Here is an 18,214-nt window from a genome sequence, read left to right on the forward strand (position 1 = left end):
AATGGGCCTTGGCTACTTAAGTTTGTGGCCTATGTTTATGTGCTTATGTTAATGTTTACGTTATGTTTAATTTTCATTGTGAATGAGGCTTTAGTCCTCCTGGCTAAGTTGAAATAACCCGCAGACCAACAGTAGGTGCGGAGGTTGTGAATGATTGACTTAGCTGCCAAAACGTAAAACTGGTGACCATTTCAAAACAGCTACAGTGAAGCTCAACTTAATGAAGTGTTTCCCGAAGTAACACAATGCATTACACTGAGTCATGCAGAATGCATCATTGAATTTTAAGGAAACTCTTTGTTGTCAGGAACCTCTGGGAGTGCAGAACTACCCCAGTGGGTCATGCAGTAATGGTCCAGAACCAACGGTGTCACCGGGAGCAGCAGCTGCAGCAGCAGTGGCCGTGGTGGCACAGGGGCTGAGGCAGCAGATGTGCAGCATGGTGGCGGCTGCACAGCACAACGCGTCTCTGTCCGGCGACACTGGCGTGGGACTCGTCAATAGCCTGGGAGGCCTCGTGGGACACTGCAACAGCATGGGGCTCCCCAGCAACGGCACCACTCACGGAGGCATGCCCAATCTGGGCTTGGCCAGTCCTCTGAGCTCCAGTCTTCGCATGGCAAGCCCTGTGGGATCGGAGCTGAGGACAGGCAGTCCGGTGGAGTCGGTGGCTGCCAGTCCGGTCCCGTCACCGCTAGGAGGTGGCGGCGGCAGCAGCGGAGCCACGCCCACCCCCACTCCGTCGACACCAAGCGGTGGGGGAGGCGGGCCGCTGGGCAGTGTGGAGGTCGGGATCGGCGTGAGCGGCATGACCTACAAGCCCACGTCGACCTTCACGCCTCCCCGGCCGGAGAACCTCTTCCAGGAAGACATTGAGGACATTGTGAAGAGTCCGCAGTTGGGTTCTCCTGACAGCCTTGCTAAAGAACCCAAGGAGACCATTACTGTAAAGGTGGAACCTATCATCGGCAGCCCGCATGAGTAGAGCATGCAAGTATTGATTGATATTGTGATATACCATATAGAGTAGCGTTAGAAATATACAGATGTTAGAAAAAAATATATATCAAAGAAAAATGACCCATTTTGTAGCCAGACTTGGCAAGGTCCAAAAAAAGACTCGTTTAATCTAGCAGAATTATAGAAATATAAAAGCTGAATAAACTTCCAAAAATATATAGATAAGTAAGACTTCCTAAAGAACTTGAGTTCAATATATAAATTCTAGTGCCATTAATTTCAAGAAAACATGTGTAACTGATTATGGTATGCAAGGTTAATGTCTTAGTATCTTTAATGTACATGTAGCACCTCCGCAGTGTTGAGTTATCATGATGTATAGCAGTCACTGTAGTAAGAGTCTGTATGCTGATCCTTAGCAGGGAAAAGCCTGTCATTTCAGTTCATTCTAATTAATTGATTGTTCTAATGGAATAGGCTTATTTTTCAGAAAATAGTTGTTGTGTTAAAACAGCGTACGTATTTATTTTAACTAGAACTGCTTTTCATCCATGTTGTCAGCAATAGTAAAACTTGTAACACACTTAGGCTAAGGATAGGTGGGTTGTCCCTGGTAAGGAATGAGTGTCCTACGTCTTGTAGCCAAAATTTGGCAGCAGGAATTGTAGCATTTCCATTGTTTTCAGTACAAACACTGTTAGGAGAATAGAATACCTACAAACTGATCTGCAACCAAGAAGTCTTAATGTTTTGCTAGCATTAACACCAAAGCCATAACAGATTTCCCAGATGTGATGTTCGTTTCATTTTCACAGCTTTGTAGCGAAGAGTATTAGCTGTCAGTGAAATCTCATCCCAGTTCTTTCAGTTCTGCAGGTATCATGGCTACGTTGTTGTACAGTTTTATAGAGTTTGTACCTATATGTTAAATTATTTGAACATTTCACATTATTTTAACAAATTTTCGGGCAATTAAATAATATATAAGGTATAATGATACCCGTACAGTACAGGGAGATAAAGTAATTTAAAGAAATGTGATTACTGTTGGAGATTTTTCTTTTGAAAGAGCTTGTTGAGTAGTTCTCACTAAGTGAAGAAGAGCAAGGTCATAGTGGTAAGTTATAGAATATATTATCAACATATTTATATTTTGTGGAATAGTGAGAGTGTATGAGGAAAGATATGATGATGTATGGTGCAATTTCCATGTATATCAGTAGTGTCGGGCCTTCCTGTTGAGAAGTCTGGGTGTCCAGTAGTAAGCATCAATGTGTTGTGTCGTCTCCATTTACCATATGCATCTACATACCTATTGTTTTTGCCCTTATGTAAATGCCAGTATAGTCTAGTCAACCTAGCTTAAAGTAAATCACAAACAAAATATATCTATACTTATTTTTGTGATTTGTTTGTTTAGGAATAATGTACAAAATTTATATTAATAGTAAAATTAGTAACATTATTTGAAAATGCCTTCCTGCCTGCCATTGGGGTATGCCAAGATTGAATTGAAGAAATTGTTGACACAGACACACAGACACAAACAAAAAAGTGATAAAAAGTAAATTATAATGAAGTGGCCTTGAAATTCGTTTTGCTTATTAAATCAGTTGAAAATAAAATAGCTATTTAAAAAGTGGTACCGTGAATTTGTAGACAACCCTATTCTTGATAAATCAATTTTTTGCATAAGAAATTTGTATACTTAGTGGACGCAAGCAATTTACATAGCATTCATCAACTTGTGCCTATTGTGAATGTTTTCATGAATAGGTTGTACTGCAAAGTTCACGCAAAAATGTAAGTAGAAATGGATGTCCATTGTTGTTAGTATTCTTGGCTTACATGTGTTCAAAAAGTAGTAAAGTGCCTTCCAATTTTCTGACCACTTGACAATGTGATCAAATTATGTCATCACATTTTAATTGAGTATACTCTTTTAGTAAAATCTAAAACAGAAAAACCGTGAAACTTCATTTTGGTAACAGGTATCACCCTAAATGGCACATTTATTTCATATCCGTAGATCCTGAAGTTCAACCTTGGATTACCGGATGTCTGCGTAAATTTCTGGCACTGGAAATACAACCTTGTTACACATCAAATGCTAAGTATTAGAATAGTATATCGATGCAATAATTATGGTAATGTCATGTGTCATGTTACTGTTCTGTAGTAGAGATCAAGAGATGACATATTGTGGTTTAGAAATCTTGTACAGTACCTTGAAACATTTGTCAACTTACAGATTTATTAATGTCTACTTTATTTATTTACTGTGGCAGCTTTCACCCTGTCTGCTTGCTTTCCATGAACAACTTGACTTGTGTCTAAAACTCTACAGAGCTTAGATGTTATTTATAGATAGATATTAATTTGTGGAAAAATGTTTAATTTCATCTCTTCAAAGACAGAGATGAAATTGAAAATATTATAGGTACATATATATGGCAAATCGCCAGTAATATTATAACACAACAGACAAATTACATATATGAAATAAATAAGTACTGAGAAATATAAATATATTGAATAACTGGCAGTTAATTTTAAGAGATGCTTGTAGGGAATGATTACTAAGACATTATTTTAATCTCATTTGCCTTGATTGTACAACCTCCAATGCGTAACGCTGTCCACAGTTGTAGTTGATCTGAATTATACAATAAAATTATCTTTTCATTTGAAAACACTTTGTATTCATTTTCATTTAAACTGTTATTGTCACAGTCAGTAAAATATTTTTCAAGACTTATTTATCTGTTGTACCAACAACAGCCCTTTACATGTAATGCTTGTTGGTTTTTGTATTATATGATAGTCTTTTGAAAATATTAAACCATTCATCAGAGACTTTAGTGACAGATTCATAACCATATAATTCCCCTCCTCGTAAATTTCCTTTCATAATATCTCTGAAAAATGAAGGAAAAGGATATGTATGTCAATGTAGTGTAATTTGTGAGTAAATTTCAGTATAGAATCAGTCATTAGGGAACAGTTGCATTCTTTATGATCATTACAGTAGTTTTCAGTTTGCATGAACCACACATTTTTTTAGTTGGTTATTTAATGATGCTGTATCAACTACTAGGTTATTGTTGATAGAATCGAACCCATGCCTGAGTGCAATGATGGGAATAAACCAGAAGGAAAACATAACTGTCTTCATGAGGATTTTTTATTATCCACTCATTTAATTATGGTTATGTTATACTATGTAGATATAGTTAATTCTGTTTTCATGAAGTACCGGTACTGATAACGAAGAGGTTGCCACTACTTAAGTGTTTTCTGTAAACTTCTTTTAGAATGGATATGCTTCAGTTTATTCTTAATTTGTATTTATTCTTATACTAACTTAAAATAAAATACTTCTAAGGACAAAGTTTTCCTAATTCCCAAATATTTCAGAATATTTGATAAAATAACAAATCATTTAGATCTATTTACTGCATGCTAAGCAATGGCACCAGTAGTAATTGTAGAATTTTTAGTAATAGTAGTTGTAATTAAATTTATACCCATATTTTGAAATAAAACTTCTCTTAATATTGATAACAATTTCATTATTAGATTATGTTATTTTTTAATTATTTATTTATTTATCTATTATAGTTAACTCCCACCACAAGTAACATATCGGTATAAAAGATGATATTTTATTTATTCTTTCTCGTATTAATATTATTTTCGCCTCTTGTGCAATTCTTTATTTCTTTCCTAGATTGTAAGGGATGGGAAAACATTGATTGTATTGATGAAAGTAACACTTCTTTCCTATAACGTATGTGTCACTGCTTCCTTTGTCAGATTGTACACTTGTATGTATTTATATATTACTTTTATGTGTGATTGTGAAATTCTATTTACTCATTGGAATTGTACTCTGTTACAGTTGTATTACTCTAAATTTCATTTTCACCATAAACACTGTATTATATTCTCTTAAATGTTAACTTCATGATTGGTACCATCTTTGGAAGTGCGAAATAATGGAGAGAATATTTTTAATCGTGATGTATATTTAATTATGAATTGGCACTGTTATGTCAATTTAGCCAACTCTTTAAGTTTTTTCTTGTAGTGGTGATGTACTAGCTATTCCAGAATGAAACTTCCATTGATGTGTGGTTAACAGTATATTGCAGGGAGCTGCACAAATTAGAATAATCCGACTAAAAATTTCTGCTTGTGCTGCATGTTTTACCGTCACTTTAATTAAATCCAGGGTGTGATAGCCTATGGAGGGCAAGGCCGACCAGCTGACTGCTGGCCTCATACCCACATACCTGGGTAGGAGTGAATGATCTTGTAAGCAGTGTGTAATGTGGGGTCTGTATGATAATCCCCCCCCCCCCAGCTGTTACATATAGTGTACAAAACCGGTTTTCACTTCTGACTGTAGCTACTCAAATTCTTCACGTACTGAGTGGACACCATTCTCATATACAAGGTGACTCAGGAGGAAAGGGCTGTGCGATAAGGGGTGATGGACGATTTTAAGGAGAAACATTATATAAACACTAGTGGCTTGTGCAGCAAATGCTGCAAACTAAGTTCATTGGACGTTCAAATAAACATTTTTCAGATTTATTTTAATGAAGAATACCCGACATTCTGAAAGTTATTTGCTTCCATAATAATGAAAGACTCTCTCTCGAGCCAATACTGAAGAGAACCACGCATATAAATATCTACACCACACCACCATTAAATATATGAAAAAGACCCAATCCCACTTGATTAATAACTATAAGAATATTTGATTTTTAATAATATTATTATCTTACGTAAGTTTTTAAGCTTTCAGTAACATATACTATATATACTATATAGCCGCCACTCAGTAAAATATAGAAATCAAAATTTAATTTAAGTTATTCTCTACATCTACTTAAATAACCCCAAAAGTTTCAATTTCATATCATCAATATAGCATTAATATGTATAATTGATGAAAAATAGTCACATCACGGCATTAACTACAATAATATTTCATTTCTAATTGTAATAATGTCATCACACCACCTCAAGTTTTGTAGGTTTTAATATCCAGTACACAGCTGTACCCAGAAAATTACACACCACAGAATCGAACCTGTAAATTATTTTTAGTAAGTTAAGTTTTTAATAACCAATTGAATTTGAGCTCTAAATATGTCAGCATTCTTGCAGATCATGGCCTTCATGTAATATTGTTTACTGTAGTGTGTGTTTTATTTTATTCTGAAATGCAATTAGCTAGTTCCCAAAACTGACGACAGATGGATTTTGGAAAATAGGAAAATTATGTTGAAAAATTGACATTTCACTGAAAACTACTATTTTTCTGAAAAACTTTGAGTTCCAAGCTTCAAAATGAGGAGTCATTTATTAAAATCCGTTCAGCCGTTTTCCCGTAATTTCCATTACCAGTTCAAATGATATATATAGAAGATATGTCTTACTCTCAGCGGTTTTGGAGAAAACCAATTGAAACCATGAGGAACAGGAACAGTACAGACGATAGTAAATTAAGAGAGCATTACCTGTATGTTGTGTTTAATTGTCCATTTCTTTTTACATGATTTGTTAAGAAAATGCCACCGACATCCTCAATGCAATTTGTAGCTCTTGTAGGTAGATGCCATGTTACTGATTTCATCTGGTTCAGACATCCTTAATGTGATTACAAACATTTTTCCACTTTTCACTTCTAGATTTCTCTTCTTAGCCAATCCCAGAAACAATAATGTAATGGAGTAAGGTCGGGCCAAGGGCCAAGAAATGACGCTACCACGACCGATCTAACGCCCAGGATAGATTTAATTGAGGTACTGAATTATTGGCCAACTGCAGTGTGCGTCTTCATCAATGTAAACAAATATTCGGAGGAAGAGAAGGAGACTCATGTCTGTTATTTCAAATAGCTGTTTCTAGGAAACCATGTAATATGTTTATATGTTTTTCCTTTAGAATCGCCCATACTAATCACCCCTCAATGTATGGCTCTTTTCTCATGAATTACTCTGTATACACTGTTCAAAATATCATCAATGCATGATGCTTTTAACAATGTACTTACTACATTACCAAATGCAATAAAAAATGCAGTTAAAATATTTAATGAGAAGCCACCATGGTGGTCTATTAGCTAGAGCACTGGACTTATAATCCTGTGGACTGGGGTTCAATCCCCAGTGTAGCCCTGATTTATAACTTGTGATGGACAATCCCGTGGTCCAGGTAACACAGGGGTTTTCTCTGGGAGCTCCGGTTCCACTATGGCATACCAACAAAAATCTTCATCATCTTTTCTCGTTGAGGATGTAGTGTAGACAAGCCTCCCATACCGCACTCTGGAAAACAATTCTGTCGGTAAGTCGATCTACAAAATTGGCTTCATATGGGTGAATGACAGAAAGTAAAGTACCCGCCATTTGTTAAAAAAATAAATATAGTACCGGTATATATGAATGAGAAAACTATTAATATAATTGTATAAAATATTATCTTGTAATGAAAAAATAAATTACTTCCAAAAATATCTATCTATCTATAAGTTACTAAATAAATTTTACAAGAAAAAGAGTTCATCCAAAGGGCTGGACTCGGGAAGGGTACCCAAAACGCTCATTGCATTTCCACGTTGAATTGCAATACTTAAACATTGACGCAAATAAGTAGTGCAACGACGATCACCAGTAATGGAGATCACTTTTTATATGCTACTTTAATTAAATCCAGGGTGTGATAGCGATATAATTGCAGAACTTTTATTTTCATTTTATTGAAACATTGCGTCAATTGTTCCATTTTATTGATAATAATTTAACCATGTTGTCAAATTAATGTAATGTGATTGTGAATGGCTTTACTGATTTATATTAAAATTGCTTCTGCTTTCCATTTTCTTTTTTTATTATGATATGCATGTGAATTTGTGAAATGCATTCAAAAGCAATCTTGCATTTAATGAAGAAGTTAAAATTTGCGTAAAACTTAAAACTTTCTAGTTGAAACGTTAAAAATGTTATAATTTTAAAGAGGTTATGAACCTTATGACAGACGGGTCCTGTTTTGACACCGGTGTGGTGTCATCTTTAGTGTCTTTCGAACTACTGCTGCTCCAGCTGATCTTGATTTCCGTCATTTGTAGGTGTTGGGGTGTTACATAACCTCTTTAAAATTACAACACTTTTAACGTTTCAACTAGAAAGTTTTAAGTTTTAAATAAGTGTTAACATGAACAAGGAACATGTGTTTGTTAGGAATAAATATAGTCGTCTGTCTCAGGAGCATTAAATTTATTGATGTCTGCAAGTGAATGAATGGGGGGGTGGATGGTTGAATGAATAAGTAAGCACATGCATATAGCTGCATGCTCTATTATTTTGTCTGCATGTTAACGTGCATATATTAAAGTCTCGAATGTTTTCATCAGATAAAAGTTTTATGTCAGTGCTGTCCAATAGGACTTTATTTTTCATCTACTGTATGGCATTCATTACAATAAATTGAACAAAGTTGATAAGTTATATTCAAGGCAAACTCAACAATTTTTGAATACCAATAATGACATTGTCTCAGCAACATTTAAACAAAATGGTGTTCTGAGACAAGAAAATTGAATGATTAACATTCTTTTAGAAATAAAAATAATAATGATCAAAAACTAGAATAATACAAAAAATATGGAGCATATTCTACTTACAGTTTCACTTATTGTGATCTTAGACATGTTTGGACACTCCTTTCCAGAATATCCCACTTTAAATACACATAATGAAAATAAAAGTTAAAAAAAAATATAGGCTATACCAGTATATAATTTTCAACTTCTCTCTCTCTCTCTCTCTCTTCTTTAATAATAATAATAATAATAATAATAATAATAATAATAATAATAATAATAATGGCTTCATTTAACCTGGCAGAGTTAAGGCCTTAAGGCCTTCTCTTACACTCAACCAGGATTAAAACTTGCTTACACAGTTGATCATAAAACTTGACCAGAATTAAGTAATTACATACCGATTATAGAATGAGATCAAAAGAGGTAGTTACATAAAATTTACCTCATAAAATAAAAATAAACATAGTGAAATACATATTAATTTGTTAGAATCAAATGCGAATCACATAAAAACAGAAGCCAATAATTCAATAAAAAAAAGAAAAATGTACACAGTAAGTGAGTATCTTAATATTTAAAACAATTTCAGCACTCTGGATTCATTTAGAAAGTAATAATAGAGTATTCACGAAATGTATAGTATATAAATACATCCATAAGCCTCCGGTGAAAATTCTGATCAAATTTTAACAATGCCCTTTAATGTTGTCTCGCCTCCGGTATTGTTACACAGAACACATACAGAGGTTAAGATTGTCATATTAAGAGCGGGAGAAGTATATTAATAAATATGATTGCTACATCTAAAGTGACAAAACCAGTGGTAGCTATAGGAATGGGTATAAATAGGACTGATTCACTCAAACAAAAAATCCCAAAGAAACATGCTGCTTAGCCCTTATAGTATTAAATAAAATAAATGTACCTACAACTTACGGGTTTATATATCACAATTTCAGTCTGTCCAAATGCAGGAGTAAGGGAAAGCCCAGGTCTTCAAGGGATCACGAAAGATTTGCTAAAATATTTCTTCCATATTTCTGTAATGAAGACCTCATTGGTTCTTTCGAGCAGGCCCATATATATTTTATTCCACTGCTGTATTACAGCAATTAAAGTTTGATTTTCAAATGTGTGTGGTTTTATTTTTGGCCATTGCCATGTTTTAGAGTAATTTAAATTATTATATTGTACACAGGATTACGTGAGTGTGTTAGACATTTCCACTGACATATACCACTACCTGTGACAAACTATCTGGCAACGCATTTTGTTAATATTAAAAAAAATGCTTTCATGCTGATATTAATGTATTTTCAAACAGTACACTGAACATGGAGAAGAATTTCTAAAATTCTTCGTATGTCAAATGATACAATCAGCTGCATATGGTGGATGGTAACCTTATTGGACATCACTGTTACATGTCTGTGTAAGAATTTATTTACAGTGGTAATTGTGAGGCCTTCAATTAATTGCACGTTGTATTATTGAGATATCCTGTTGAAATATCTTGACGCATTCACATTATGAGATATTTACCTCTCACACTACATGAAAGTAGACCTAATTCATTTTATTGTGTTAAAAAGATCAAATCTGACGACAATTAAGATGCAGTATATGTAACTTTTTGTTCTCCCATAACCTCATCTCAGTGAACGTATTACAAATCTGATTTATTTTTTCTTGCTTATGAAATATATATCTGTGGCTAAAGAGAAAGATGCCGGAAGTTTAAGAAATTACTGTCGTTGTTTCTACAGAAAAGTGTTTACTGTTGAAGTAGATTGCATCACGATATATTAGACAAATATATCAGTAATTTATTCCGTAAGAATGTGCATTTAAAAACTGTTGAATTATTCATAAGATCTGTAAGCCTGGATATTTAAATATGTGAGTCTCTTCGATTAGGAAAACTTTGTACAATTGTCTTCTTAATTAAATCGTAGGATAGAAAATCAAATTAATTCGTCAAAATGAATTTAGCAGTGGCACCTCTTCCTTCAGAGATTTATATTTGTTTCTATCTTTAAATAAAGATTTCAGAAACAGCTTCCCTTGTAGTACGATATTTGTTGTTGCTAATACCACAGCCAAGTGTGTGACATGCATTTTTATGTTTCATTTTCAGAATATACTATGCAGTTATTGTCAGTACAGGTATATTATAAATAAGCCACGGCTACTTACATTTTAGTTTTGTGTAATTTTCTTAGCTCTTCCTTCTCGAGAACATATGTTTGAGATTTAAAATAATTTTAATACACTTCTAGAAATTAATACGGTAATTAATTCGTTTCAAATTTTGATAAGTGATCAGAGTTTTAGCACTCATTTTGTATTTACAAAATATCTTGTTCATGATGAAAACTGGATAGTAAATTTATCGCTTGTTGATTCCTGAATTAGCAATAAAATGGCCTACATTCATTAATGTGTAAATGAATGAAATGCCTTGAGACATTGTTTTGTCTTTCAAAACGTATCAAGCATCGTCAATTGCCTTTGATGGAAATGATTATCTCTTTCAGAAAGAAGAAAGTGAATAAGAAGATGTAGATTTTTATTTAACGTTTTATGGATTCCATTTTTTTTTCCTTGAAATTTATTTTTGTTTGAATAAGTCATCTGCACCACAAAATACTACAGTGTATAAGTTTCCGCTATATTTCAGAGGCTGATTTGGAAGATTTAACATTATATAATCTTTATTTTTTCAGTAATTTTGAATTTCATTTTGTGCCTATGACGAGGTGCTTGCACGATAAAAATAGAACAATTACATATCTTAACTGTCACATCTTTGGTTGTTCTTTTCTAGAAATATTATTTGAAGCAATGTTCATATATGTAAATCCTTAGTTCATCTTTTCCAAAATACTCTATGGGAAAGAAATTAGCAGACTACATTAAAATATTCTGAGTGATCAAGTTATTGGCTTAACACAAGAGATCTTGTCACCTATATAATATTTATTTAAGGAATATATTTATTATCATTATTATTATTATTATTATTATTATTATTATTATTATTATTATTATTATTATTACCTACTACTACTACTAATAGAGATACCATAACCTATTTTACACACATATGTTAGAATTATATATACAGCTGTAGTTATAAGTCTTAATGCTTTGTGAGTTTCTGTCTTCGGGAATTTAAGACAAAAAAAACATTGCACATGTTTTCTTCTGAATACAAGAAAGGAACTGTTTGTTTATATACCATTAAATTTGCTAGATGCAAACTTAAAGTATATTCACTTTTTTTTAAACTTTTGACAATATAGTACAGAATTATGCCCTGAAATATTGCAGACATTTATAAAACACTTTAAAAGTTGTTCTGCTTTGTTACTGATTTTCTTCTGCAGCCATGAAATTTTCACCCAACTTGTTTGTTATGACAGTATGTTATATAGCCTACTTGAAGTCAATCTGTTCTTTGCCCTTGTCCATTACATATACCATTGACAGCCAATACATTCTTCCTTAGAAAACTAGTGCTGCCTCTTTAATAGTGGCTATATGTACCATAAACATTCCTGCTAGCACAAACCTGATGTTTGTGGTACCGATATAACATTTTAGCTCTAGCCAAGTGATCATGTTAATATGTAATAATGCATGCAGTATGTGAAGATAATATTTAATCAAGTTTATGAACATGTTTTCTGTATGCATTGTTGTTTGCAACAACAACTAATAAAGCTACTGAAAATTTATACTGCGCTGTATTTTTGAAGTTCAGAGAAAATGTAATGGGTCAAGGAGGCTATTCTGCCATTAGGCAATAAAGATAATGGATGCAAAATTCCATAAAATTCTATTTTAACATAACACTCTGTTGGCCAGTTTGTCCAAGTAATGTTTAATTTTGCTTAACGAATGTTAAATTAACAATCTGTTTATTTTTAACACTTTGTTAATGTATTTTCCATTTGTTAAACATAATTTTGTTTAAAATAACCAACACTTAACTATAACGTCTGTTAGCACTATTTTAACTACTCAACAGCAGTTGGTAATGATTCTATACATGTAAGACAATTTTTTATTGGCTAAAATTAATCTTTAAATTCTATATTATAGAGTGAGTCATGAAACTTGCATAAAATGACAACCTGTTATAGTAGGCCACGCTCCATGAACAAACAGTTGACAAATGAAAGTTGTAGGTGACGTGCTGAATAATAATTACAAAGTAAGGTTATATTTCCTCATTGCCATTATGGATACGAAATACGAAAGAAATAAAATAACACTGATGTATTGAAACAGTCCAAAGTATTTTTTAAATGTTATATTACCAGTCATATGCTAAACATTTCCGACAGAGAGACACAAAATATTAATTTCGCAACTTCTGTTCGAACAGCTGTGGAGACATCGGCCATATTTAACTAACTGTTAAACGAGTTAACTGCCAAAAATCCTACATTTAAAATTAACAAACTGTTAACAATCTGTTAAACCAAACTGGTGTTGAAAACATACAATTTTATTAATTAACAAACTGTTTAGAGTTTAACAGTCGTTAAATTTTCTAACAATACTTGGAAAAACCGGCCATGTGACAAGTATTTATAGCAATGGAGTTATATGGAACTTTGTGTTACACAATTCTTACACCTGAATTATAGAATAACCTCTTAAGTGCCTGAATAATGGTTGGAATCGTATATTTTCTAAATGAAAAATTACTTTATAAGCGATGTAGCTAATTTTTACATTGTCAGATGTTGGTGAAGTATATTTATTCTTGTCTATAAGATTTCTCTTCTGTCATTATCTGTGAATGATTTAGAATGCCTGAATTATTATTTAAAGAGTGCAGCACGTTCATTTATGAAGTTTTTAACCATTGTAATGTAATCAAATCTATTACGACTATACTTGTGAAAGTATAGTTACCTTTATATAATGATACCAAATTTGTTGCCAAGTTGTACATGGAAAGAAGGTACAAAACAATATTCTAAATTGCTAAACACCATGTTTTTATGCATTACACATGGTGCATAAGAACAATTTTGGGAATTATTTTCAGCAGCAAACCAAAATGTTAGAATGGGATTTTACTATTAATAAGTATATGGAATCTAACAACAAAGATCCATTTGCCACACTTATAGATCCAATCCAAGTTTCCATCATGTGATATGATATCGGGAGAGCACTGGAGGTACACTATTAAGTGGAGCTTGACACTATTTTTCTAAACAAATGTACTTTGGTATATTTTTGCTCTGTCCTTTCATTTATTCATTTCATCTGACATTGTTTCTCGATGGCGCTTGGTTCATTGTTGCTAAATGCCATTAAACTTTGCAGCATTGAAGGTCTTGTATAGTGAGTGAAGGTTCAATGTCAGTGTAAGAGACAACTATGATACCATAGATAGTAGTTGTTAAACCAAAGTACAAGCAACAATGTTATGCATAGAGAAGTGAAGTGATAAAAAAAAAACAATTCTTGTTTATATTTTCTGTCCCTAGATGACATATGTGGCAAGTCCTCCCTGGTTAATGCTTTATATGGTATTTTTGAGTGCCAAAGATAATTATTTATATGCTCTACCTGCACCATTTCTTTCTTCAGTACATTGCCGATAGCGTGTGTGCATGAGATGTGTGCATAGCGTACACATATTTGAGAGGGAAGCAGGGACTTGCTTCTGGTGTTATTGTTGGAGTATTATTGTTGTGTGATCTGAGGATAAGACAGCAAACAGTTTCTATCTATATTATTGCCACCACCACCACCGTCACCGCCACACCACCAACAATGTGAAGTGAGGTGCTGATCAGGTTAACTTGGACAGTATTTTGAGATGTGAAGGTTTCCAGACATGTCACTGTATTTATAACATATTTATATGATAAATGATTTTTCTTCCCTTCTCCCAGTCACAAGCTCGATGTTACATAATGTGCTCCTTTCAGTTTGCTAATGTGAATATGTACTGGTGTATTCAATAAAATAGTTGGAAAAGTTAAACATGTTTATTTAGTATGTCCCTTACTTCGTGAATTAATTTAAGTAAAGTTAATAGAAGATTTTAACTTCTTTCTTATGCTTTCAAAACATATGCTTTTCTTTAAAGCTTTTTAACTTTAATTGCTTAAATTATCTCAAAATTTTATTGTTATCATTTATTATTGGATTATTATTTGAAATTTTTTTATGTAATTGGATTTAATTGTAATTTTTTGTAGATTTTAATGGTGATTTTGGCTCTAAAATAGCCTATGTACAAATTGCCTGTCGCTGTCAATATTTATTATTTTATAAAGTGTATCTGAAGGAATATGCAGCATCTTACTTCAGAAAATGGTTTTTACCATTAAACTACATCGATGCCCACTGCTGTGAAATAACGGTTAGCATGTCTGACTATGAAACGAGCAGGCATGGGTTCAAATCCTGGTTGTTTTTCTTTTTCGAATTTTTCCTTCTCAAACAATTGAAGTAGAATTGCTGGGTAACTTTCGGTGTTGGATCTCGGACTGATTTCTCCTTTATTAATTTCAATTTCATCTATCATCTTTGAATAATTTCAGGTCAACAGAGGATGTAGCAGGATGTAGTACCGTGACTTGCATTCAGATGGCATTGATCTGAGGAAACTGCAGAAGTTCCAGGGAGACGGAGGATCCTTTGTAAAAGGATTCCATTGAAACTAGGTGATGTGTAGCTGAATCAGTCATTCATTCATATACTGCCACTCCATTAAATCCAGATATTTGAGATGGGCAAGCCATATAGCACGTATTGTGGAGTCCAGAAATGCATATGGAGTAATTGATTAACTAGCGGACTTACTCGTGTTAATTATGTAAGTTTGTGCAGCTTACAGCTGTTTTGGTGCTTCATCACACCATCCTCAGAGCCTACTAGATCTCGGCGTCATCTCGAACTTCTCTGCCTGTTATGTGGGTACGTTTGATTGTTGAAAGGTGTTGAAAAGTGGAGTCAAATAGTGAGGATGGTGTGATGAAGCACCGAAACAGCTGTAAGCCGCACAGACTTAAATAATTAACACGAGTAAGTCCGCTAGTTAATCAATTACTTATATTCAAGTGTTAAAAGTAGTTTACGCAAGATGCAAAATGGCATATAAGTATTAGTTGGGAGGCCAGAAGGGAAAAAGACCTTTAGTAAGGCTGAGACATAGATGGGAGGATAATATTAAAATGGATTTAAGGGAAGTGGGATGGTAGAGACTGGATTAATCTTGCTCAGGACAGGGACCGATGGCGGGCTTATGTGAATATCCAGGTTTTCTAAAAGCCATAAGTAAATACTCTCACTTCACGAAGCATAGGGCAGCTGTGAATGTTCGCTATCAGACACAATTTGATGCCATCACCTTCATTTCATTCCATATCTTGGCCTGCTGTCCAATTTCGTCATAAACAGCTATTCTCCATGAAGATATAGATCGTCTTCTTCTGCGGGATCCCTGAGGATTCCAATCCAGAGCTTGTTTTCTATCTTGGAATCAGGTTTTCTTAGTTTATGGCCTGTCCATCGCCATTTTCTCTTCGCATCAGTAATTCTATGAGTTCACCGCCTGCGAGTACCAATAAAACTTCATTCTTTATTATCTCTGGCCAGAAATTTTTTAAGATTTTTCTGAAACATCAATTAATAAAAGTTAGTTATTTTTGTTCGGTTAATAAAAGTTAGTAATTTTTGTATGATTGGTGCATTTGTTTTTCAGGTTTCAGAACCATGAAGGAGGACTGATTTAACACTATTATTAAACATCTTTAATTTGAGCTGAATTAATAGTTGGCACCAATTAGTGAATCACGATACCTACAGAAACATGGTCTTCAGATCAATAGGGGATACAGCATGCAGTGTCTATGCGAGAGCAGGACAGCGGTGACATCTATATGACTCTCCTCTCTGGTAACCATGACAACAGCAGTTCAACCAATAAGATAGCTGGTTAGCAGAGTGTTTAAACTTAACTAAACCTGCTAGAGGAGGCGAATTTGGAGAAATCCTACTCACCACTGACAAGTATATCGCTAGTCTCAGCTGCTTTTGGTTATGTTCAACTGTATTGGCACGCTCTCTCTCTCTTTTTTTCTTCTTGGCTTTTTGAAAATCGTGTCATCTATTGTTAATTTTCTTTCTCTGCGTAAAAGTTTTGTTTTATGTCGGCATAAATATTTTTTTTCTTGTTTGCGGGTGTTCCTGTTATTTTTTTCTTTTTTGCTACGAGATATGTTTATTTATACGGTATACTAGACCTAAATATTGATAGTTTAGAAATACATGCAGATTTGTCTCTACTTTCTTATAACAGTAGTTGCTCAGTATGTTGTGACCTAATTGATCGGTTTACGAATGAAGAGGATCGTCAGTAAATTTGCTGTACAAGTATGTAACAGTAATGAGATATGTGACAGGCCCAGGATTTTTAATACATAGAATACAACCTTTCATCAATCATGTCTTGCCCTCCTTAACTTTCAACTCCACCGTCCGCCACTGTATATGAGTATTCCTTCTAAGTTATAATTTTAAACAAAATTACATATTTGAAGAAATATCATACATTAACAACATCACACTGATTTGATTTAATTTAATTTAATAACAATGATTAAATTTATTTAATTTTTCTTATAGGATTTTAAAAGAAAAGCTTAATACATACTGTAAAATTCAATAAATACCGAATTTCGTGTTTCCATGGAATACTATACAGTGAAACCTCTCCTTACGGACACTCCTCTCAAATACGGACAGATTTTTATGTCCCAACTGAAATAATATATAAATCATGATAAATTTAACTCTCGTTTACGGACACTCTCAGACACGGACACGGACGGCTGTTTCACGGTCCTAAAGCTTGCTTTACCTCCTGAATGCGGACAGAACTTGATTTTCAAGACATAATATGTTACAAAAATGAAAAATTTAGTTTTGAGAACTGTACAGAAATTCCTTAACATGAAAGAAGACAATAAGGGTCTAGTAGGCTACCACTAGCCCAGCCGGCTACCCCTTGTTAGCTGGAAGTGAGTGGATAAACAAAGTCATAAAATTTAACCTGTCTGATGGGTCCAACGTTTCCGTGATCGTGAAATTGTATTCGACACATGACAGGGTTATAGGATTATTCTCATCTCTTCAATCAGTTGTTCTGTTTCGAGAGACATGGCACCTGGACGTAAAGGTTAAGTTGAAAACTGTAAATTACAGTACTGCATAACTGTAGACCTAGAATATAATTGCATGGCACAGTACTGTATTTTCCTTTTTCAGTCTTATCTACTGTAGTTCAAAATTGCAAATAATTTACTGTAGTACAGTATACTGTATTTAGAATTAAACTACAGTAATACAGTTCATTTAAAGCGTGAAGGGATACATAATGCATATTATAAATTTACTGTTAGAGTGGGGAGCCTCCCACCGAATAAAGGACACCTCCCAGATGCGGACAGATTGTTATGTTCCTTCGATGTCCGTAAATGAGAGGTTTCACTGTATTTCTTTACTATACCAGACTTTGATATCGAAAGAAACACATGACTGCCCTTAAATGTCTACGTCACGAGGACAGTGGGCTTACAAAACAAAACACTCGTG

At 33.8% G+C, this 18,214-nt stretch overlaps 1 protein-coding gene across 1 annotated transcript in view; it reads left to right on the forward strand.

Moving 5' to 3' along the window:
- The window catches only part of LOC138698782 (protein bric-a-brac 1-like), a 131,762-nt gene extending 117,166 nt beyond the window's left edge, over positions 1-14,596 (forward strand). Inside the window, exon 6 of the mRNA XM_069825006.1 lies at positions 308-14,596. Coding sequence (XP_069681107.1) covers positions 308-985 — 678 coding nt within the window. The 3' untranslated portion in view covers positions 986-14,596. The remainder of the gene's footprint in view (positions 1-307) is intronic.
- Positions 14,597-18,214: the final 3,618 nt, after the last annotated feature.

Source organism: Periplaneta americana, chromosome 4 (genome assembly GCF_040183065.1).
Source record: "Periplaneta americana isolate PAMFEO1 chromosome 4, P.americana_PAMFEO1_priV1, whole genome shotgun sequence".
NCBI classification, from domain to species: domain Eukaryota; kingdom Metazoa; phylum Arthropoda; class Insecta; order Blattodea; family Blattidae; genus Periplaneta; species Periplaneta americana.